At 36.9% G+C, this 25,813-nt stretch overlaps 1 protein-coding gene across 2 annotated transcripts in view; it reads right to left on the bottom strand.

The window, feature by feature from the left end:
• Positions 1-25,813, bottom strand: part of DMD (dystrophin) — an 870,543-nt gene that overhangs the window by 281,336 nt on the left and 563,394 nt on the right. For both annotated transcript variants that reach the window (XM_053455059.1, XM_053455060.1), the window contains 4 exons: positions 24,646-24,810; positions 18,399-18,500; positions 13,102-13,189; positions 2,889-3,121 (listed from right to left, as the gene is read on the bottom strand). In XM_053455059.1, the coding sequence (XP_053311034.1) occupies positions 2,889-3,121; positions 13,102-13,189; positions 18,399-18,500; positions 24,646-24,810 (588 nt within the window). The remainder of the gene's footprint in view (positions 1-2,888; positions 3,122-13,101; positions 13,190-18,398; positions 18,501-24,645; positions 24,811-25,813) is intronic.

Here is a 25,813-nt window from a genome sequence, read left to right as displayed (position 1 = left end):
CTTATACTGGCTCCAGACTGGAGCTTGTGTATTAGAAAATAAACGTGTTTCCTAGTTTCAAGTATTACATATTTTTCGAAGTAATAACAGCCTTCATAATATGCTACGTGAACAAAGTTAAGCTTACCATAAAGCCTTCATTCATGAATTTAAAATGTACTGTTAAAATTAGGAACTAGAAAAGGTAAAATATATATATATATATATATATATATATATATAACATATATTTATACAAAAATGTACGAATCTCAAACTAAGTAACATGATCAGATTAGAAGACTGACTGACTTGTCTAAAGCTGAAATTCATACAGATGTACCTAATTTAAAGTTCCTAAATTATGTATTATCTTGATCTCCCACGACTATCAACAATATATTATTCCCAGGAATAATCCTAAAGGGAGCTTCCACCAATTCTTTAAATGCTAGCATCAGCTTAAATATAAATTTACTAAATTAATCTAGCTTGTCTTCATTTTGAACCCATTTCTAATTTTTGCATAAAATGTTTCCAGACAGCTGCATACAAGCCGTTTGTAGGTGTTCTAGCTCTCTTATCTTAGCACAATCGACTAGACAAACACCCTGATTCCATACTGCCTATGGAGAACAATACAATAGTATTTACTCTTAATCCTTAACTGGAGACTCAGACTAATGAAAGTCTATGGACTTCATTAGCATTGCCATAGAGAATCAACTCAGTGGGGAAAAGTCACCCAAATGATCAGAACACTGACAATAAAGGCAACCTCCAGGTCTGCAGGACATTTTCATCAATGCAAACCTACATTACTGCATACAACTTGTACGTTCAAGGAGAAAACTATTTTATACAAGAATCGCCTTTAATGTATACAGATGTAAAATGGTAAATTAGCTTATACCAATAAAAAATGGTCAATTCTATTGATAAGGTCCAAAGCTAGGGAAACATAATGCCAGGATAAGGCACTTGCTAAAGGAAGGGATCTAGGGAGCACAGAGATTAAATGGAAGTGAGCACGGTTTACAGAACAAAATGTTAATAAAGAATATTGAACTTATTTCAATACAATACCGAACTACAAAGTCGACAATACTTTTATAAGAATAAAACCCATTGTTCGACTTATTTTCATGCACATTACAGGTTATAGTCACAGTAATGGAATGAGTGGACCATGTCAGCATAGGTTATTTCTGTTCACTACCTGCCATTATCCTAAAACCTACATCTTACAGATTGATGTGGCAATTTTCAAATGTGTCTTGAATGACTGAGAAATTATATATGGCACAATAATTCCCACTGAAATTGAACATTTGACTACAAGTTACTGCAGCTTTGTTCAGGCATTTGAAAATGTGATACACACACCACTTCTCGGCTGTGAAATAGGCTACATTGTTTCATAGACCTCCTCTAAATTCCCTTTTGAGATTTATTCTTTTATGTAACTTTATATTGCAACACACTATAGTTGAATGAGCTGTACTTTACTACAATAGGAATTTTCCAGTTCTCAGTTAAGTTGTAAATCCGTCCCCCAAATTAGCATCTATGCCTGGGGATAAGAGATGGACAAAAGATTAACTCAATCACAAAGCAATATTCACACTTCTTCTACATAAGAGAAGGAACCCCACTCCATTCCAGCAACGTACACAGGCTTCTGTAAGAACACTTTTTATAAGGGGCACTTCAGCCATCGCATGTTTTTTTCTGTTTGGCCCCTGTATGCACTTGACCCTTTCCCTACCCTCACAGCCAATCAGCTCCAGTGCTGGTGCAGCAAGGGTTGTAGGGGTTCTAAGGAGACCCATGTGTGCATTTGTGCAAAGTGTTCCCATTTATTTCAATGGTAGTGTTTTCCTGCCACTGAACGGCTGCTACAAGCAGCCAATCACTTGTGTAGAATGTTACACCATGGACAATGTATATTAAAGTACATAAGCACATACGTAATATGAAGTATTATAATTTTGAGCATTCTTCAATGTTGAGGCTGCCTGGGATGTGAAACTGATTTGCATTTCATAAAATATTGACTCCCTAGAAAACAATTAACCAGCCCTGCACTCAACAGACTGATTGTCATCAGACAGAATAATTTGGTTGGTCATTACCAGATACAACTAGCCAGGTTAAACATATCTTCCTTATCAAGAAGAGAGTGAATAATATTTACATTATATAGGTTTGAAGAGGAATCTCATGTTCTAGATGAAAACTGTTATGTAAGAACACTATATTTTTTGTTTTTGCTTCCTTGAAATTACTTCTTCTAGAAAACCAGCAATTTGGAAAACACTACAATCACCATATAAAACTATTACTGTGCACCAAGAAGCTCTCGAGTTTTATTCCAAGGATTTTTTCTTTTTATCCATTAATGAGCATCAATCAAAAGGGTTATATACTTTTCAAATATATCATTTTCATACTACAAATGCAGTCTATTTCCTCCGAAAATATGTTTTAAACCTGATTTTATAGTTTTATAGTCTTTAAACTTGGACCATCGTAGAAAGATAATCCAATTGCCCACTGCTATTTCTATAAAGGCGAGGGTCTGTGCAGCTGCCGGCACACGTCTTTCACAACACTTCTTCTGTCGAGTGCTATGCATGCCCTGCTGCTGGAGAGAGCTGAGGTATGACATCATATCCTGACGCCCAGCAGCAGGGGGCATGCAGACTGCACAGGAAGCGTTTGTGGCGTGTTCTCTGCTGCACAGACCTTCACTCATGGATTTGCGGAATAGACCACAAATAGCATCAGAACTTCTAAGGTCAATAAGACTACTTCTAATTGGAATGCCGTTATTGTTGTAATGGCCAATTATTATCTGTTCTCAACCAGATGCAACATAATACTGTTCTATAGTGACATTTTTTTACCTTTTGTTTGATGATCATATCATTAATTTCTTCCACATCACCAACAGTCACTATTTGAGCCTTTATCACCCGATCAAGCAGAGTAAGCCAGTCTGTTAATTCTCCACAAGTCTTGTTGAAGTCAGCCAGTGCAGGCAACTCCAATAGAAGTGATGAAGGCATTTCCGTTGCAGGTTCAGTTGTTCCTGTTGTCACCAAAGTTTGAGTAACCACAGACACAGTTTGAGCAGGACCTGCAATAAATAAGTAAATTAATAAATCAAAGTGTACCTGATGCAATGAAAGCAACAAAAGTACCTACTGTTTCTGTTTTTTTTTTCCAATTTTGCCATTTTATTAATTGGGAATGCCAGGTATGGGAACAGTGTTATTACTTTCAAAGTATGAAATGCTATAGCGTGTAATACTTATATGCAGACAATATAATAGTAACTTTTCTAAACGGATCATTTAAAATGTTTTTTGACATAACCACTGGTAGCTGGCAGTTGATTAGTCTGTTTATGTGGTAGCACCAGAAACAGTTCCAAGAAAGAGGAATCCTCTATGAGGAACATTTTCACTTAAGAAATGTGAGCAGTCCATAATATGACTTCAATCATTTAAATCTTATAGTGACGTAACAAAATGAAATAATGAATATTAAATCAAATATAACTGGAATTCTAGTCAAACCACTTAAAATTATTTGGTGGATCCAAAAAAGACAGCCAAGCTTGGATTTGTCTTCTCTGATTATCTTCTCTGACTTGAAGCTGAATCCTTCTCAGGTATTGGTCCCCCCCCAATCTGTTACTACCCACTGATTCCGACAGATGGGCCATGTATACCTCATTAGCAATCAACCCTTTATTCGAAAGCCAAGAAAGAATGTTTCACAGTTATGAAATGAAATTAACTAGTTGAGTGGAGATAAATCTTCAATATCACTTTATTAATTTTATTGACACCATATTAAGATCACTCATTAGTTTCCACATATCTACTGACAACTATGCTCACCTTTATCATAGTTACCTTAATCATAAAGCTCCAAACAAAACACCAGCCTTTCAGTGTTTTAAGTAACTGCTAACTGGTTTTAAACTACACGATATTCTGGAAATCTGAGTCTTTATGTGGTTGTTTTATATTTGGGGGCCAATATTATGCCCACAATATTAGTCCATATAATGAATGCATTAATTAACAATTAAAAATATCCACACTCCTTAGAGTAGTTATAGTTAAATGTGTTTTAGAAAAAACTGAATGGCAAAGTTGTACCCCTATGTCCTTGTCTCATACATTGGAAGAGATCTATACGTTTTTTAACATTAATTGAAAACATGAGTGTTCTTCAGAAATGGAAAAATGCTGAAAATCCCTGGAAAGCAGACAATAAAAACTGTATTGAGATCTGTGCTTGTTAAGGGTTAATTGAGCATTATAATGAGAACAGGTGTCTCAAGATGTCATATGCTTAACATAAGGTACATCAAAAAGTCCCTGATGAGCGTGTTTGGAAACAACATATATCTCAAAGAGTTTTTTAAGTCAATCACAGCACTCATCTGAATATTAAGACTGAGCAGAAAATCTGCTATATGACTTCTTTTCAGACACTGCAGGATGATGAAATATTCATAGTGCAGATGTATGAATCATATTGTGACAGCATGGTGAAGGGAAAAGCCAGGCACCTGTCACATTAATTAAAAGATTTCAGGATTTTCATTTTTTTTTCTTCTTGGGGGGGGGGGTGAGGGGACATTAACACATTTTTTTACACCATAAACAATAGCATGGTTTATCTTTATATTAGACTCGCAATATACTTAAATATTATCTATAACTACAAAGAACAGTAAATATACTGTATTTGTCTTTCAAAAGAAACCAAACTGTGTGCCTTAAAAATTTGCTTCAACTGGATTGTTTAAAAGACTTTTTGGAAACATGGGGCCCGCAAAGAAGTAGTGTCTACAATAATCTGAACACACAAAAGTTAAGTCAACTAATTTCTATGTTTGCATGATAATCATAATAATCATCACGAGAAGGAAGCAAATTCATTTATGAAATGAAAAGTAGCTTGTATGTTTTGTTTGTCAATAATAATAATTATAATTGCTTTAGAGATATTTCGTTTACGTTTATACCTGTAGGAAGTTGAGATCTGTAATCAAAATCCTGTCCCGAAGTGCTCTGCTCACTCCACCCTTACAAAAGCTGCCTGAACCAATTAACAACAATCAGCAACAGTCAGCATGGTGATCCTAAGCAGGTCCTGAGAATATATTTATCTGTCTATCTATTAATTTATAGATAGATAGATAGATAGATAGATAGATAGATAGATAGATAGATATAGATAGATTTGTTTATTTAGCATAGTGGATTGTAAAATGTAGGAGTTGGGATGTGTTTTAAGGAAATGACATTGATGTCGCTTCCCGCAAAACAAAAAAGTGCTAACAACTTCTGTTCCATTGCAACACTGCTCTTAAATTGTGTGATATTCCCATACGATAATATTAGCCAGTCAACATTGTGGAAAATAAGCTGCATGTACTAAATATGTTTAAAAATAGTTACAAACCTTTGTATTGCACTTTAATTAGATTAGTAAATTGAACAAATGATATTAATTTTATACACTTAGTAAGTGAAAATATTACGCTTTTCTAAATTAAATTAGTGTAATCTAAATTACTCTTGCAAAACCATGAATTAGGACATGAAATAACGGGCTATAGTTTTGTAAATTACATACATTCAAATTGGTTATAATTAGCAAATGCAATATTTCGAAAGACAATACATAACCATAACTCCTATGGTAATAAAAAGGGTGTTTAGCAACCAAAAAGGACATGACTTTCTGTCTTCACATACTGTATGTAAGTGTTATTTGATCACATATTTGGTCGCGACATAAGCCAAGAACAACCAATAAATGGGTCTTGCTATTAATAAGTAATTGTGCACTTATATATATAATATAGTGCATTTTATGCACTATAGTTGATATATATTTTTAGCAATGCAATGTAGCTAACTTATATATCCACTGTCAAGTGAATTTATTTTCTTTATTCTGTTTTACAGTGATTGGAAAATGTGTGATCTTTTAATTAAGCCCTTACCTAGATGGCTTAAATTGCAACATTTTTATTATTACCCAAGGTATAGGAGCTAAATTTAATTAATTTTCAGGTGCATATTGTAATTTGAGTAAAAAAAAAAATCACGAAGATTTGTTCTGAGGAGTAGTGGTAGAATCAACGAAATTTACTTTTAATGTTTAAGAATAATGTCTCGGTTAATAGACTTGTACTAAAGCCCGAAGAAGAACAAAGTCAACAGGAGACATAATATGTAGGCCATGCTAGAACATCTCTGAAATTGAAATGCATGGCATGCCTCCAGAGCGTGCCCCCTAGTTGCCCATGATTGCTATTATCAGGTACCAAGGTCTGCTTGGAACGCTGCAGAATTTGCAAGATTAATTACACTGATGCTACACTTCACTTCAGATTAGATAATAGTTTCAAGGTAAACTGAGAAGTCAATTAAAAATTTGCCCTTTGGAGGTTTGCTTTGATGTATACATATGCAGTTTATTTTAATAGGATGGCAAGCATCTGGGTAGTGATTGGTGACATTGTGCCTGTTTTTTTCTACCAGTTCTCTATGGGTAAAATTAATTCAAGCTTTGATAATGTGTGAAGGGGTACATTCACACACACATAATAAATATCTCCAATTACTTCAAAGTGATTTTCGGAGAAGCAAAACTTTCTTCTTTCAACAGTATGTGCTTTTGTTGGAAAATGTCCACCCTTCCCTTACACATGTATGTCCCTTCTTTATTTTCACATTTACTTTAATTTTAAGCACTAAGTTCTTGTACTGTTATACACTTAAATTCTGACTGTTTTGTCTTTTTACCGTATTACCCCATGTATAAGATGAACCTTTTTTGAAAAATTTGTGGTGTAAAAACAAGGTGCGTCTTATACAGTGGTTGTAGATTTTTTCCCCCGCTTACCTCTGTGTTGCTCACCAGCGTCTCTTGTGCCGTCGAGGATACACAGGAATCCAGGGGAGTCACGTGAATGTACATCACATGACTCAGTTCCTGCTCTCCTGGGCTGGACAAGAGACGTTCACTCAGAGTTCAAGCAACGCAGAGGGAAAACAAAGTCTGCAAGCGGCACCGGAAGATCTGCAGTTCAGGTAAGGGTGGGAGAGGGTGTATGAGTCTGCGTGAATGAGGGAATGAATGAATATGTGTGTGTGATAGCATGGATCTGTAAGTAGGGGGCAGGGCACAGGGAGGCTGAAAGTGATGTGCATATGTTGGCTACTTGTGCATGATAGGAGTGTGATTGCTATATTAAATATACATGATTGCTAACAGCAATAACACTCCTATCATGCCCAGGCATACCCAGATTCCAGCACACCTAACATCACACTCATCCTGGAACCTGGGCATGATAGAAGTGTAATTTCCGGGCCCCAAAATTAAGGTGCATCTTTTACATGGCCTAGCCTAGTTTTAACTACCACAGCCAAACAACCTGATCCTGATTCAATATTGCCTACCTTTTCAAATTGGTTCATTCAAGCACCTGGTTTGAATTGGTTATGGTTTTTGAATATCAAATGTGTGGGTCCAATTCAACAACATTGTTTTACAGTACAAGAAAACCTGTTTTTGTTTCATAAACCAATTGTTGGCTGTCCTCCATAATACCAGTTTTGACTGCTTTATTGAGAGAGCCGTAGTGCGGCTCCATTCTGTGCCCAGTGGTCCACCAGCGTAAAGAGATGTGAATAAGGGGAAGCAGAAGCTTGTCAACGATGAGACACCTGATGCTTCTACCAAAAAGGTCAAAGGATAACATTGTACATAAGAAATTAAATAGCAGTGAAATTAAAACATTAATTTGGACTGTTTCACTTTTGGTGTTTTGGGGAATTGCCTTTGTGACTCACTAAAGCTCACTTTTTTCTGTGATTGATCTCAATATATGTTGATGGCTGACATCTTCTATCTGTGTTCACCTACAGCGCCACATCATTGTCACTTAAAACTAACTGAAGGTCGTCCAGCTGAAATGTTAGTACCGCTATCCATCATTCTCATCAAATAAGCTGTTATGATTATGTGGTTCTGTAAGGGATTGAATTCTGCCATATGTCATCAGTAGTATCTCTCCAAAGGCAAAACTAATAGGTATCATGATCTGGAAGCTAGTGTGGATATCAATTTTAATACTTATGTAAGTCATTTTAGAATTGTACATCTCATCAAAAGGATAAAATAACAGTTTTATCATAGAATTCTACAGAGTGTTATGGTAATAAGTAATAATAATAATTCATCCATTGAAATAAGAAGTATAGTATAATTAGCTCATAGCTTCGATATCATATGTAACTGGTATTAGCTATAATAACTCTACAAGGTAACAGGTAACATGTATAATTAGCAAGGGAAATTATGTTCCATTGAAATATAGTGTTACCTTGTAATGAAATGAAATCTTTATTAGGTCGGCATAAGATTAATACTTAATGGTCGCACATTTTGCTGATATCATTATGCTGTAACACAACAGTTTAATTTTCAATCTGCCATACTAAATAACATTAAAATCTTGTTTATGCGCTTGTATATAATAAATACAAACAATTGAGACCAAAATTTCTAAGTAAAATTGATATACACACGCTCTTCAAGTGCCCTAAAATAGAGGAATAGTGTATTATATCTGAGATTTTTATCTCATGAATCTGCAAACATTATTGAAGCAGTGCTTGTTTAAAGTGAGACTTCATAGTTATGATTGGAACAGACTAAATAGACTTAATGAAGTTAAATCTTACTTTTATGTCAATAAACTTTGATTAAAACTATTTTATTTTTTCTCACTTAATCCCTCCTTCATTCTGTGTGTGTGGATGGTTTATGTATAAAAATTGATTCTGGTGCAAAGAGTGGAAATTGGTCACCAGTGCAACTAGAGTATTTATGACAGATGGATTTAAAAAATGTTAGATAATCCCTCTACTTATCTCATCGATTATTATATAATACACAGCCAGAAACACATTATGAGGCATTAAGATGGACTTAGCTTTAAAAGCCCGAGAGTAGATGAAATCTTCAGCTGAAGTTGACAAGGTCTCTTCCTCAGATGGAAGAATTGCAAAGCAAAATTAAATAGGCAAATGAGTACCGTATATTCCGGCATATAAGACGACTGGGCGTATAAGACGACCTCCAACTTTTCCAGTTAAAATATAGAGTTTGGGCTATACTCACCGTATAAGACTACCCCTCTACCCTGTGTACAACAACCAGCCAATCACAAGACATGCTGCAACTCTGTGTCCCCCCCCGAGATATGCTGCCACTCTGTGTCCCCCCCGAGATATGCTGCCACTCTGTGTGTCCCCCGAGATATGCTGCCACTCTCTGCCCCCCCCGAGATATGCTGCCACTCTGTGTCCCCCCCGAGATATGCTGCCACTCTACTCGGAGCGTAAACAACCTCCGCTACCTGCACGTCTGCACGATCTGCTTTCGGCAAGGGAGATTGTTAAAGCACACGTGCCGGCAGCGGGGGCTTACGTGCATCGCCGCTGCCGGTGAACGTCTGCGCGATGCGCTTAGACAATCTCCCATGCCGGCTGTCTGAGCGTATCGGAGAGTAGGATGCAGGTCCCCTGCACCGCTGCGGGGATCTGTATCCTAACCCTGCCATACCTCGAGCTCTCTAATGTTGGGCTAGTTAGAGGGAGGTCGTGATCTCCCCAACCAGCCCTGATCAGGGCTAGTTGGGGAGATCACGATCTTGCACCTACCTCGGCGCGGCCCTGAAGACCGGCCCAGGGGAGGTGGCTTCTCCGCTCGCCCCTTCCCTAGAGATTCCGGTCCGGCTCAGTAAGTAAGTCAGTATACCCGGCGGATAAGACGACCCCTGACTTTTGATTAGATTTTCACGGGTTAAAAAGTCATCTTATACGCCGGAATATACGGTAATAACATTTTCTTTTTTTGTGGTTCTGTTCCCGTAAGGTCATAAAGAATCTGTACTGAGTCATAAGTCATAAGTACTTTGTAAATAACCTGACTTCTTGTAACACAATCTGTTTTTTTTTATAGTTCTTAAATTATGAGCTGACGACTGACGATCATTTTTTTTCATAATTTAAAGTTTCTTTAAGGTAAGAGGCCCCAGAAATATGAGCCAAACTCAAATTGCAAATATGACCAGGGTTGTGTCTACATTTGAGGTATCACAGGCCAGTTGGATAAGGTGGACAGCACAAGCTTTTATCGTCCTTTCACACAGGTTTAAGTTAAAGCACTCCTCCTTGAAATTGTTCCCCCAAACTGAACACAAGTTCCTTATACGTATGGGCAAAAGGTACGATTAATATAATGTAATTTTGTCTCTTTGCATAGATACGACTGGATAGCTTCTGCGTTACACAAATACCAACAGTTGTTGACCTTTCACGCTATGTGAGATTATGCGTTTAGGTTTTGTATTACTTGTAACACAATTGACTATGAAAAGGCCATTTCTTAATAAATGTATTTATTTGTAAGTATCTTTTATCTTTCTATTTCATTTTAAGACACAGCATAATACAGATGTAGAGCAATGTTGAAATATCTATTGATACTTGTGCGATTACATTGTTTTATATTAATGTTGCAGTTATATTCTGTACATCTAGAAGACATTGGCATACAGTATGTCTGTCATAATCTGAATACCCGTTAATATTTGGTGAGTCGGTTTCCTAATGTTTTCATTTCAACTCCTTAATTACCGGTCAGAGATAAAGGCCACAAACATAACTGCAAACATATTAACTTTACAACCAAGATTTAAGTACCTTTATTCCAGAAACATCTTCAAAGTCGTGTTTCTCCCCTGAACTAAGACTAAGGTGTCTTTGAACGTACAGCTACACAATATAGAACTGTGACTAATGTTAGATGATCTGTGCGCGGCTGTCATAACACGGGATATAGGCCAGATTTCAAGATTTATGGACGTTAACGCCTATGAATAAATATAGCAGGAGCCGTGCTATTGTTCTGAACATCTTTTGCTGCATATCGTCAGTTCATTCATGCAGCTATTTAGAGTTAATGTTATCGGTGCTCTTTTTCATTACTTCTCCCTGTTGGTGTCGAACGGCATGCTGTGAATGACCTCCAAAGATTGCTCGAGTTTTATGCGGCAGATACATTGAATCTGAAAGCTTTATTAAATAAGTTTGTTGTTTAGCTTCTTCTTGCTATCAGCTACATTAAAAGAAAACTCATAAAGCAGAGTTGTGACCTTCAAACAACCCGAACAGCAAAGTGAAATGTTCTAGTTTGAAATGCCAGTGATACAAAAACTTAAAAAATTGTCAGCTTCCATGGTTTGATGTCAGAATTTTTTTTTAAGTCTAAGTTTTAAATTTATTTATTATCTTTTATTTATGTAGCGCCAACAGTTTACGCAGCGATTAGATGTAACAATATCTATTCTAAGTATTGATCATTATAGAGTGACAAGAAATCAAATGTCCACAGTAACTAGGGCATGATCAATATTGTTAAATGTTGTATTGTAGGAGATTTGATATGAAAATGTTCCCTTTTTACGTATCTTTGGGCAATTTATTTATTTTTCTTCACATAATAGGAAGCTGTAACATACAATTCAAGGACATAAGGACTGTTCCTTTATTTTGGTGAAATAATGTGAAATATTGGTAGGGGCAAAACTACAGTCCTGAAAGTTACAATAACGTGTAGAGAAACCCCCAATCCGATATGTTTTTTTTTAAAATATTGTGTCTCTGCTTTCCTTGTTAGAAAATCTTTCAAAAAAAAAAATATTAATGAAAATGTCAGCCTTTAGAAAGTGCATTCCTGTCCAGTATGAATTATCTTTTAATCTATAACATAGCATTTAAAAATGATTGTAGTTTACTAACGAAACATAGATTATTGATTTTGTCAAACCTAGTAGTGCATGGTGTCACATCCAGCCGACAATTTCTTGTTGTGCTTATCTATAAAGCTATGTTTTCATTTAGAAGCTCCAAATATATTTATTCTACTGACATCTAGAATTTCTATTAAAGGTTTATTTCTATCTCTGTAGTCATCAGATCTCTGCATAATGGACCAAATAAATGAAATGCGAATTTGTATTATCTTCTATTGCTTTTTTTCCCATCTTGGGAATTATACACTATACACTATTCCATAATCACATGCCAGCATGAACATTTAATACATTTGTTGGACAGGTATTACATATTGTGTGTGATAATCCAATATAATTATTTAAAGGCAGTTTCATAAAAAGCTACAGAGGAATACACAATTAAAACACCTACAATGAAAGAGTAAGCATAGCAAATACCAGTGGCGGAACTACCGGGGTCGCAGGGGTCGCGAATGCGACCGGGCCCTGGAGTTCTGCCAGTCAGGGGGGCCCAAGGGGTGCCGAGCGGTTGCTGAAAACGACCGCTCGGCAACTCTTGGGCCCCCCTGACTGACAGAAATCCAGGATGCCTCTGCTCCCCGCCGCTGCTTCTGCCGCAGTCACCGCCGCCGCCTGCCTCAGCGCTGCCCAGAGTGCAGTGTTGGGAGCGTGAGGCGTTTGTCTCGGGTGCCGGCGCTTCACTGCTGAGCGCCGGCATATGACGTCAGTGGGGTAGGGTGGGGGGGGGGCCCTTAACAGATTCTCGCACCGGGGCCCTGAGGTTTCTAGTTACGCCCCTGGCAAATGCCACCTACCATGAAGAAGTCCACGACCTCGAAGGACATGAGTGAATGACTGAGGAGCAACTCATAAACACCAACCTATTCACTGATTGGGAAAAAAGGATGTCTCTGGACATTTTTGTGGAATATCCAGCTTGCAGTCTTTGTCAACCAACTCTCTAGAATCCGCTTCTTGTCTTTCTTTCTTTGTATTTGTTTCTATGTCACCAGATTTTTAACTGTTCTTTATTGGGCATCAATTCAAATAATACTCACTTCTTAGAGTCTCTGATATTCATTCAGATGATTACCAGTCTTCAGAATAGATATTTATATGGCACAAAAGCCTTAATTTTACTAAATGCTTTACTTTATGAAAAAGTGCTTAAAGTTCTTGTTCAATCAGTCATTACTGAAATGAATGACACTTACCAGGAGCTGGTCCAGTTGGCTTTCTTTTCAATTCCTGTAGTAATAGATCCACTGTCTTCCACTCTGTGTTCAAGTGCTCTAATTTACGCTGTCCAAAATAATAAAATACATATATAAATCCAAAAAGGTACAGAAATACTTAAATGGGCTCTATTTAAAACGTAAATTGCTAAACTGTATTGACACTGAATCTTAATACAGATATTTGACATTTATATTTCTTTTTTTGTATCCATCCGTATTTCTTTCTTTGCATCCATTTGTATGCTTTCTCCCTGGGGTACACTAAGCAGAGCTCTGGGATATGTTCTTATATAAGGGAACACCACGCAGTGCAAACTGTGTAAGATAGAAAATCACAGATATTGGCGGAGTGGGACAACAGCAGTAAGACTCCACTGCATAGTAAATGAACAGGGGGCAAGAACTGGAGGTGTATGATTAGGAAGTGCTCATCATTGATGTCCCATGCACAGTAAGGTTTGATGCATACTGGGGAGCACATAAGAATCTCTAGCTTATCTCCATCTTATTCTGTATAGATAAAAGCACCTCTTTCCTTGAAATTCAACGTTTTCTGACCTAGCTCAAACATTAAACCCTTTGCGCAGTCTTCAAATAGATGGTATATGCGCCATATCTAATCAAAATGGACCACAGTTTTACATAGACAAGCAATCGGTCTGTGAAGAGATTTGCGGATGCCGGTGGATAAAGGCAAAGTGATTTGTCATAAAATACAAGATATCCAAATACTTTATAACTTGCAGTTATCTTCTATAGAAAGACAAAAACCTTTTTTTTACTATTAGATTTACTAATTTTTATTTCTAACATCTGAGAGTAAGGATTACATTTATTTTAAGTTGTTTTTCTTTCCTTTTATGTCGAGCCTTAGAAAAGGGCCCACAAAAAAGAATTGCGCATGGAAACCTTAGCAAAAAAAGGTTGAAATTACTAGTCTGATTTAAAATGCACAATCCTAATTCACTCCCCTGTGCCAACTCAATCGCTGTAAGCCCTAGTTTCTTTTGAAAGACTCATTTGGAAAGGGTTGAAGAAGTTTGCCCAAAGTCATAGTTGCAGACGATGAGGTAGCAGACGTACAAATAATTTATGACACAAAACTAAAAAGGTACATTCGTTACTTTTATCCTGTTTTCCCTTTCTTCTAAGCACTTTATGAACATGTATTTTGCCTGCTGATTCAGACAGTATTTCATCGGATTTTGCCCATAAGCATTAAGAAGATAATACGTATTCATTTATTCCTTTAAATGTTGGAAAAGTAAGATACATTTCAAAACCTGCATATTATTTTATGTGTATATTTTATGAATAGTTTACAAAATAAGAACTATTATTATGTGGAATTTCCCAAAGAAGCTTTTGAACAGTAAAGCATGTGTGAAAATCCTGGCTCTTTTATTTGCAAAGATGCAGAATTTCATCCTATCCATTTGCTGGCGGTAAATAATTGGCATGCACGTGGATGTTCCCTTACAGTAAAAACAATTGCGCATGCATGGGCCAAAAATATAGCAAGGTTGTGGACCAACTGGACATTACAGAACATATAAAAGTGAGCCCAAAAATGATGTGTGAATTTCAAATGCATTCTTCTTACACGGCTCTTTGTAACAGCGGTGTAACAACACTTATACCCATGTCTTATTTTGACTCATAGATGGATTCATGTGAATAGGGGTTGTGGATTCATCAGTGCTAAAACGTACTGCAGGATGTTGATAATTCATCTTTACATTTTATATGAGATGTAGGGAGCTACTGTACCTATTTATAAATCTGTCTATGACCCCAATTTGATTTTTGGGATAAAACTACACTTTACACATTATACAGGGCCAGCCAGGCCCTTCCTGCAGCAGATACTCATTGGGTTTAGGTCAATCCTAACTACTGTATAGACACTTGCTGAGTTAACACGTGTAACAAGGTAAAGTTGCTATGAAGGTTGTGCTGATTTATACAGAGGCAAAGTTATACTTTCTTCATTTTCTACATGACAATATCTCGGTGGCCCTTGCATCAGCTGACTGGCATTGAACACTTTTACTAAGATTATTGTCTATGGTTCTTCCAAATAATTCTTATTTTATGATTTCCTTAATGCAACATGATTAAAGATATACCGTATTTGCTCGATTATCTGAGGTCATTTTCTAATCAGACCTCAAATAGAGGTCTGACTACAAGACGAAGATCCAGATCTCCCGTAGCTCTGCAGGGGACCCGGATCCTGCTCTCTGGGTGACAACCTCCGCTGCTGCCGGCACACTTCCTATGGGGCTTCTATGACGGAGCGCCAGCATTACATGACCATCTGGTGCTCATTCATAGAAGCCCCGGCGGAAGTGCCGGCAGCAGCGGAGGTTGTCACAGAACTCCACCGGCTGCCCCATTAGACACCAAAGGAATCTAAAGCACGGGGGACAAGTCTAGGGAAGCACTGGAAAGTAGGGGGGTATATGGGCTTTGTGGAGACAGAGTGTCATATAGGGGGTTAAAAGGAATATCAGGTAGGCAGAGTGTCATATAGGGGGTTTAAAGGAATATCAGGGAGGCAGGGTGTCATATAGGGGGTTTAAAGGAATATCAGGGAGGCAGAGTGTCATATAGGGGTGTATAAGGCATATCTGGGGGGCAAAGTGGCATATAGGGGGGTTAAAAGGCATATCTGGGAGGCAGAGTGGCAAATAGGGGGTCAAGTGGCATATCTGGGAGGCAGAGTGGCATATAGGGGGGTATAAGGCATATCTGGCAGCAGAGTGGCATATCAGGGAGGCAGAGTGGCATATAGGGGGTTTAAGGCATATCTGGGGGGCAGATGTGAAAACTGGCGTCAGGTTGGCAAAAAAAAAAGGAAATAAAAACAAAAAATGCATTTTTCCTCAATCATAGTTTTTATTAAATAGGAAAAAGTAGTTTACATGTGAATTAATATTTCCTAGTAAAACTTTTTTCTTACAGGGTAGTCTTATATTCAGGGCCTTTTCTTTTTTTCCTAAACTAATCTTAACATTTTTGGGGGTTGTCTTATAATCAGGGTCCTCTTATAATCAGGGTTATCTTATAATCGAGCAAATATGGTCATTTGTCCATTTTCCAAAAAAAAAAAAAAGCATAAGTTTCCTTCTGTCAGTGTTAAATCATAGCTACTCGGTTCTCCACATCCCCTACAGAGAAATACCTTACCGGTCAGACTGTGTTATCTTATATAATTCTGTGTCAGCAAGTGGTAAACAAGAAATAGTTCTTGGCTTGTTCAAGACATAAATAATGTTAGCAAGCGTTTCTTGCCGTATTAGTATGTGTGTGTGTGTTGAGTCTTATGTACTGTACAGCACAGGAAACTAGCTTAATAAATCCATATATTAGAAATATGTTTTTTTCTAATTAATGCAAAATGTTTTACTTTTTAATTTGAAAAATGCATCAGAAATTTCACTGAGCAAAAACAATTGCATTAGTCATAGCCACATTACTTTACATGTTGATATAGGTAAATCGCCGACTGTCACTCATCTCATACATACAGTCACTCTATCATATTCCTGTGTATACATAAGTGATATGCCAAGGCAAGTTGTGTGTCACTCCAGCTCTAAAATATGTCACTGCCTACATTTACTATATTAATGCACACAAATATGTTTTTGTTTACCTTAGGAGCTACATCTGAGGTCAAGCAATTACTTTTGGGGGGAAAAAATTCTATTTCTTTTTATAAAAAGTACATTTCTTTAAAGCAATGGCAATTACAATGCAATTCCAACCCGTACCAAAAAAAACATGATAATATGAATATGAAATGACAGACATAATTCTGTACATGATTGGCTGTCTGTATTTCCCCTCAGGGGGCCTTAAAGAGGGTAGGCTTTGAGGACTGCCAAAGAGTACACATAAGTCACATTAACAGGGGTACACTGAGGGATTGCTTTGGGAATCATATGACACCTAATTATGTTCAGTTTTACAAAGTCAACAGTACTGAAATACTGCAATAAATGTATTACTTTAAAATGTTGTTCTGTGGAAAAGCCTAATTGCTTTTGTAGTAAAGAAAGAATACTGGGACAAAGCCATCAACCTATTCTACCCTAGGCCGAATAAGCCTAGGCATAGGGTAGTAGGTGAAGGGGAAGTGACACTCTGCGACCAAGGCAAGGGCAGATTGTCCTTGTTCCTCTGATCTCCCTAACCAGCCCATTTACGCTATGGAGGATTGTGCTGAGCTGACACCCATAGGCTGCTCTTTCCAGGTGGCTCAAGTCCTAAATAGGCATACCTAGGAACTCTCAGGGTTTCTCCCGGAGACTACAGGTTAAGTGTCACTTAACTGAGTCTCCGGGTCACTATGGGGAAACTCCGGGTTGCAGGACAGGTGTTGCCGCACGCACACCTCCTGTCCACTTCCCCATTAAAAAGGAGTCGACTGCCCACTGACATCAGCGAGACCACCCGCAACGTCAGCCGGGCCACCCACTGACGTCAGCGGGACCTTCTACCTGTAAGGGGGGCTTCGAGTAGCCGGAGACAGAAAGTTCCCAGGTGTGTAAATAGGGAGAGCACCAGATACAACATTAACTAAATTACAAGGATAAACTAAAATCCTAGTTACTTATGTTTCTAAGCTCAAATCAAATAAATAAATAAATATATCTAAATTATAAAGAGGATCATTACTGTGCTGAAATGAAAAAGGCCTTTGTCCTTGGGGATAAAACTAAAGTAACTTATGTAAGCTCACTTGAGCAGGGCCCTCCTCACCTGTTGTTTCTGAAGTCTAATCGTTATGTTACATACTACTTGTTATGTCCTGTCCACCCATTGTACAGCGCTACGGAATATGATGGCGCTGTATAAAACAATAAATAATAATAATTTATCCTCATGTAACTTTGTGACAGATCTGCATCAAACTAAGCATGTCTACACCAGTTTCATCTCTATACTCTGAGTAAGCTATACACCATCCTCTCCTTTTGTACCAGTATGTGTTAATGTGTGTTATTTTAAATGATTTATTTTTACTGTTTTTTGTGAAAGCGCTATGGAATCTGTTTGCGCTATATGAATATATGTAATGCAATGTCTGTGATGTGGGCACATGGAAACTCAGCTGAATCAATTTATTCACAAACTGTGAAAGTATAATTAGAGCAAGTAAGTGGTCTGAACTTTGATTACTATTTGTCAAAAAAAAGGAAACTAAACATCTTAAAAGCTTATAAACACATTAGGGTTCAGTAAAATGATTGATATTTATTTACCGTTAATGGGTATGAAGCTGATTGATCGGTGTATAATTCCTTCCCCTTAGACAAGATTCCTTCCACATGTGGCTGTTTAACCTTGATCCTTTCCTCCGTTTCCTAAACAATCAAAAAGGGAGAACAAGTTAGAAATGTAAGGCTATTTCAATTGAAGGGTTAAAATAATGGATATGTTATTTTGCCAAATTTAACTTTTTTAACACCCCATCATATTCCTCACCATAGAGTTATTTGCCATTTTATTACGTCATGCCTTTTCCCTCCCCCCGGCAGCTGGCTTATTTTGCAAGATTGGGGGAGAAGAAATAGAGAAAAAGGGTAAACTATAACAAATTCATTTATATTCTGGTCTTCTCACCTTCTGTTCCATACCAACGTCTAAATGAGGTAAAATATTACTTAATTTTAAATGACATACTCCCAAAAGAATGATGCTGATTTACAAACAAAACCCCACAAATTCTTGGTCATTTTTAAAACTAGATGTAATCATGCTACATTAAGACAGCCGACCTTTGCAATGGGCAATAAAAAGCTAGCGCTACGTTTCATAAGAGTTCCAATTCCAAATCCTGGAGTTGGTCCCATCTCTGCTCTGGATTATTCTTTGAAAACACAAGCTGTACACCTTGTCCTAACCTTCTGTGACAAATGCCCACAGTGTGCGTTTAAAGAGCTCTAAATGCCATTTTAGTGTCACAACGCGAGCAAATCAAGAGGCCGAAGACATATGAACAGCAATTTGTACATCTTAATATGTCAGAGAGAAACATTTTAAATACATAAAACATTAACAAACTTTAATAATAGATTCTTGAAAGGCCCATTTACTAGCAGGAAGCTGAATTTCTGACAGATTTTGCCTGTCAAGCGCCAATTTTTTTTTCCAAAGGTCTACAAGAAAATATCGAACCATAAAAATACTTGTAGACATTAATACGGCTGTCATGCTCAGTATCAGTTTAGATACGGTGCTTTGTTACAGTTATTTCTAAGACATAAAAAATTTTGTTGCTTACATACTGGTCATTAAGCTCTGCTATATTTGGTCTACGCAAAGGAAAAGATAACAAGGAAAGTTGCAAGACCTTAGATTCCCATTAATGGTTTACCTTCAAGTTAGACTTTCTTGAATAAGGTGTGAAACATGAGATGAACATTATAGATCTCACTCTCATTCCATATTCCAACTGTTGTCAAACACATGGTTTATTATTACATATGAAGTTTGCCTGCCCTTTATATTGATACCCAGGAGTTGTGTCTCCTAAGTTTCGGGTGGAAATATGGCTCCCTATGAAGACAGAAGCAGTAGGTGGTTCTGTACCTATGACACAGGAGGGCACTTCGTTCAAACTGTTCCCAGTAACACAACTCCACATTCTGTTTAGCCAAAAAAAGAATACTAAAAACATAGCAAAAAAAAAAAGGTCTTTGTGGGTGATATGTAATATATATGATTCACTCATTTCACATGCTTTGTCATAGAATATTTACTATTGAAAAGAGCCTTCTTCTGGCACAGAGTCTAAACTTAGCCGTCAGTCAGCCACGGGTAAATTAAGGCTGATCGACAGAAAACAAAACATTGTGCATTCAGTTATTTTTTTTCTCATTTCCATCATGCTGTGGAATTTTCTGTTATTTTTCAACAATTAGGTTTACCAGATCCAAGCCACACACCTAATTCACCGCCTAAGTGCAACCTGTCAGATATATAATGAAGTGATTGACAAGGGGTGGCAGTTGTTAGACCATTATTCCAGAGAAAATCGATAAAACCCCTTGGACAAAAGCATTTTATTCGAGTCTTCCTCTATCCTTTCTTGCCCTTGCAAATGCTTAATCTAGTTTAGCAGCCATGCAAAATGTAGCTCATTTCAACTTGTATTACAAATCTTATATTATGTGGAGGCGTATTGAAATGTAATCTCTGTTGGTGTCATGAATCAAAAATCTGTAAAAAGCACTCAAACAATGGCAAACATCTAATAATAATAATAATAATAATAACACTACAAAACAATAAAAGGTGTTAATTTCTAACACATTTTGGTTTTATTGGTACAAAAGGACATTTAATCACTATGCTAAAATGAATGCCTTTAAGTAATAATTTTTTCACTCAATGTGGCCAACTTATGATTTTAATAATAATATAGTGGTAATGTTCACAAAACATTGGAAGAATCAGAATTAGCTTTTTTTAAATGTACACTGAACAGCCCAAGGGAAATGTTTCCAGTAGATTCTATGCATAAATGATGTGTAACTTGTGTGTAACAATGCTCCAACTCCAGTGCTGCAACAGATTGGTCAAGTGTGGTCAAGGACTTTGATGAAGCCAGCATCATGTGCAGGAAGAGGACATTTAAGCTATCTGAAGGCTGACAATCATGGAAACTGTTTAGGGGAGAGCAAGGTCTCCTGTGCTCAAGGGCAAGGAGTGGCCCTGCCTGAAGAAGACACTGTCTTGATGGACCTGTATGTGCTGTTAAGGAAGGTTTCCAGAACCTGACTTAGCTGAGTCTGGAATTCAATGTCTCCATATAAGCAACTATCCATGTGTTAGCAAATGTTCAATGCACTAATTTATGCAAAAAAGCTAATTAGAGCAGATTTAGATGCACACATGTAGCATGCTGATTACGGCAGAACAAAAATAAAAGCGAATGTTTAATATACACAATATAGCAACAATGTTACTATGTGATAATACAAGACACCTGAAGGAGTTGCAGAATATATTTGATTTATGTATACAATTAAAGATCACAAACACAAACCAACCAATATTAAATAGCAAAGTGAACAGAAGATCTCACATTATTATCAATAATGTTTCACCCACATTATTGTGTCCAGCTTTGCATAGACCAGAAAATGCTTTTTTTGGGGGGGTGTACATCTATTTATCTCACGTATTCAATGAAAAGTCCATGAAAGAGAAATTCAATTCCAATATAATTCCCCTCTCAGAGGTCTCTTTCCATCAAGAAGAGACATCTGAGATCAAGTTTGTTCCTACATCTTTTACTATGAAGGGCAAATAAAAGGTAACAACGTCTAATTTCTGGTATTGGGTTAAAAAACATAACATGTTATATTTAAAGATATGTGAAGAAGGGAGATTTTCCTATACAGGAAAAAGGGACAAGAACTCCTACTTAACTTGGATAACCAGGTATATATATAACAATAGTATTCGATATACATCTGATTCCACAAATCAATAGAGCAGTTCACATGGGAAACAGATAGGTTTGGCGTTTTCGCTATGTAATATACACATGTAACCATATTAATGCAATTCACTATACTGACATAGTGTCCCACGCTTTTCATTTCAGCCACTTTCATTGCTACTTAAAAGTGGTAATAGAGTTTATTGTCATCAGATTCATTCCATATCCCGACAGTGTTAAAACATCAGGCTCAGCATTTTTTTTTTTTACAACATTTCAAAGAAATAATTGCTATTAGATGGGGCATGCGGTTCTATATATTTCTTTTGAGAATTCTAGACACATTGTACTTGTCATTCTTATTCTCACTTCACCGACGCTCTGCCGATATCAGTCAAACTGAAATTTGATGAACTGCCATCAAATCAAATACGTTTACAATTAGCATACATTTTACATAACTTAAGGCGCCTGCGAGATCACATTTTCCTCGGCATGGGATGAAAATACAGACTGTGAAGTTCTCCCCTGTTAATACACGTTAACAGCAAAAGAAAATGGCAAAGCATATCACAGTATCTTTTGTTCCTATTTGTAAGGGTAATTATTAATGCTTCAGCCATATGGTTACATATAGGTCAGTTGGAATTATTTAACATATGACTGCGACTGGATATCCAGCTAAATTAGGGTAATGGTATGAAACATTTGATAACACTGTTAGCCTATGGTCATAAATCAGCCACTGGCTAATTAATCATAAATTGTACAGTCTATGGAGAACATGCAGTAAATGAGGTTAAATATACCATCTGTGTTTTTTGGTAAATAAAAATGTATTCTATGTAATCTTTTATACAGCATCGCTATAGTGTTAGCTTATAACAGCATTTTGGTGACATCACTAGAGCTGTTTGACAGATGGGAGAGACTACAATTTGGAATTCCATCACACAAAGCGGGTAAACTCAATACAAAGACTTTTGGGTCAATTTACAACAGGGTGACTTGACTTGAAAATATACAACAGACGAAAACGTGAGGTCATTTTAGATTTTTCAAAATACCTAAACATGTTTCCAGCCATATAAATGTGACCAAGTAACAATTAGCATTTTGCAGTTTTAAGAAAAAAAAAATACTGTATTTTTTATAAGACGACCCCCCAAAATCTAAATATTAATTTAGGAAAAAAAACAAAAAGCCTGAATATAAGACTACCCTATAGGAAAAAAAAGTTTTACTAGTAAATATTAATTCATGTAAAAATGTTTTCATATTTAATAAAAGCTATGATTGAGAAAAATATATATATTTTTATTTCCTTTTATTTGCCAACCTGCCCCCCCAGGGCAGAGTGGCATATAGGGGGTTAAAAGGCATTTCTGGAGGTATATATATATGTAACTGCTAACAGCAATCACACTCCTATCAAGCCAAGGCAGCCAGTACATGCTGGAACCTGGGGATGATAGGAGTGTGAGTACAGCCTCCCTATGCCATGCTACCACCACCCTTACACATCCATGCTATCACACACACACTCATGCACAAACATTTAAATACTCGTTCATTCCATTAATCACACATACTTGCTCAAAAACCCTCCCCCACCCCCTTACCTGAACTGCAGATTTCTCACTCGAAGACTTCTGCAGGGGCCTGGCTGTGCGAGCAACTTCTCTGGCCCCGCCCCCAGAGGAAGGAGGGGGGAGGCAGAATTATGTGACACTCTGCTAGCTTCCTGTTCTCCTGCTGCTAGTAGAAGAGACGCTGCTCGCGACCAAAGCACCGGTAAGCAGCCTGGCCCCAGCGGACATTTTTTTGAGGTCTGATTAGAAGAGGACCTCGATTATAAGACGAGGGGTATTTTTCAGAGCATTTGCAAATACGGTATATAAATTGCTTCATGTAATAAATAAAATGGGTTTACATAACACTATTTAACCAATGTACCCAACCCAAAACCTTATACCAAGCTTTACTATGAACAAATGTGGAAAAAGAATTCCTGAAGTCCCTAGAAATTAGTTATCAGCCAAAGAACATTCAACCAATTTAATATTCAAGTGCCATCCTGCTAATCAATATAAATGGAAGGTGAGCTGATCTTGAGATATACTCAAGGGAGTCTAACTGACATAGCTCAACGAAAAAACTTGACATTTATTGTAAATCCGCAGTTTGTGTTTAATGTTATCATTCTACATTTTATTAATAATAATGCAATTGTACAGCCCACATTTGACTATTTTGACATTAAGTTGATTCGATCAAGCATTTTCAAAAGAAATAAGTATGCACAGGAGACTGAATCAAAAAACAAAACAGGTTCTCTTCAGACTGCCAGTAGCTTATGTGAGAAGAAGATGGAGAGCGAGAACATACACCAACTTGTTGGACCACATGCTGCTGTTTCTGAACGAAACCAATTACAATTAATTCAACAAAATAAAAATAAAAAACAAAGGCACTTCTTGTAGCTGCATAGCATATTTTTTTGTATTTGGAGGGTGTTCAAGGAAAATTGATACAGCCATATTGGTTAAAAAGAAAGTGCAGTGGTGTACACTCTCAAGATCTTTTCTTCAGATGGAAAGTATGGAATTTCTTCCAATGAGACTTCTAAGGTCATAAAAGATTGCATGAGCTTCTTTGTAGGGCTAATAAAAGAATCACATGCTGAGTTTTGTTGCCTAGCATAATGCAATAAGGATCAAACCGTCAAATGTGTTTGTATGTTTTATATAGGTAATATATATTTTACACATTTAAAGAAACACATATATTAATCTGATTAAACTAATAATACGGACCATACAATAGTATACATTTGTGCCTCCTGGAGACAATCATATGCCGGAGTACTGTGTGTTTCTTAACCTTTGCTGTCTCTGACTTGACTTGAGAGGCAGAGAAAGTGCTGCACATATGAATGATCTTACTGCCGTTAACCACATACGATGCCATCAGGAATGCAGGGCCACAGGACACACAGACAAATCACAAGAAGTAGTGGGAGATGCATATTTTGTGCCTCTTCATAAAAAGTATCTTACCTTGATGTCCAATGCTCCCGGTCTGCCAACTTGATTGTAAAAGAGCAGTTGATCTTTTACAGAAGACACCCAGAGAGTTAACTGATTCAGCTGGAGCTCAAACAATGCCAGATTCTTCAAATGATCTTCAGTTTCTTTCTGTTTGTCATGTAGATCTTTGGACACCTAAAATAGAATTAGAGCATCATTTTAAAAATGACTGGGGCATCACACAAAAGCAAGATCATGTTTTATCATTTAAAACTCAAAAATATTTTTTTCTCCACAGAAAGCTATGTGACATTAAAAGGTAGGACCTTCAACTAAATTTTCACATTTTCAAATTGTGACGTTCTTCCCAAAATAACTCTTTGCTTTGCATACTTTTAATCATTTTTGTTTCCGTGTACTAATTTAATACACCCTTGGTCAACCCCGCAATATATATACAGCTGAATTATATCAATGTTGTAATAGCCATAAAAACTCGCTTACTGAAAGAAGGCAAAGGCCAAAATGAGAACTGCTAGTCAGACAGCCTCAATGGGAAAATAGAATAAACAGAATAAATCTATTTAAGTAATATATTTACGGTTGTTTTATTACCGTTGTCTGGTCATCAGGACAGCGCAGTGTTAGTGTGCCTAGGAGAATGTCAATATACAGGCATACATAGTAGTTGCCATTAAAGACTTATTGCTTGCTATAACCCCGCTCTTTTTTTGATTGTTGTTAATAGTAGAATCTTAATATGTGCATGTTTAGGATTTGTATAATTTATTGTATTCATAATCATGAACACAATAATGGGAAGAACAGATGCTTATCTGTACAAGATTTGAGCACAATGCCTATTTTTTATTGAGATGTGCAGGATAACAAATACATAAAACCAATAAATCCTTGTCCCTAAGGAGCGAGAGATTACGAATTTTCAAGCCCTGCATTATTGTATGACCAGGTGGTATTATTGATGAGCGCCATCGTGCTAATTCCCTATGATAAGTTATTTACAGAGGAGAATCAATCGAACTCTACCTGACAGAAATGCAATGATGGTTGCTACGACAACGGTATGACAATAGAGAAAAATGAAGAAACGAGTCAGGTGGATTTTTTTCCAACTATTTTAAAAGTTCCTTATACAGTTTAGGAGTGTTATCACAGTTTTGTAGTTGTTCCTCCAGCT

Source organism: Spea bombifrons, chromosome 2 (genome assembly GCF_027358695.1).
Source record: "Spea bombifrons isolate aSpeBom1 chromosome 2, aSpeBom1.2.pri, whole genome shotgun sequence".
NCBI lineage: Eukaryota > Metazoa > Chordata > Amphibia > Anura > Pelobatidae > Spea > Spea bombifrons.
The sequence above is the reverse complement of the archived record's forward strand: the minus strand, read 5'-3'. Positions and strand labels throughout refer to the sequence as shown.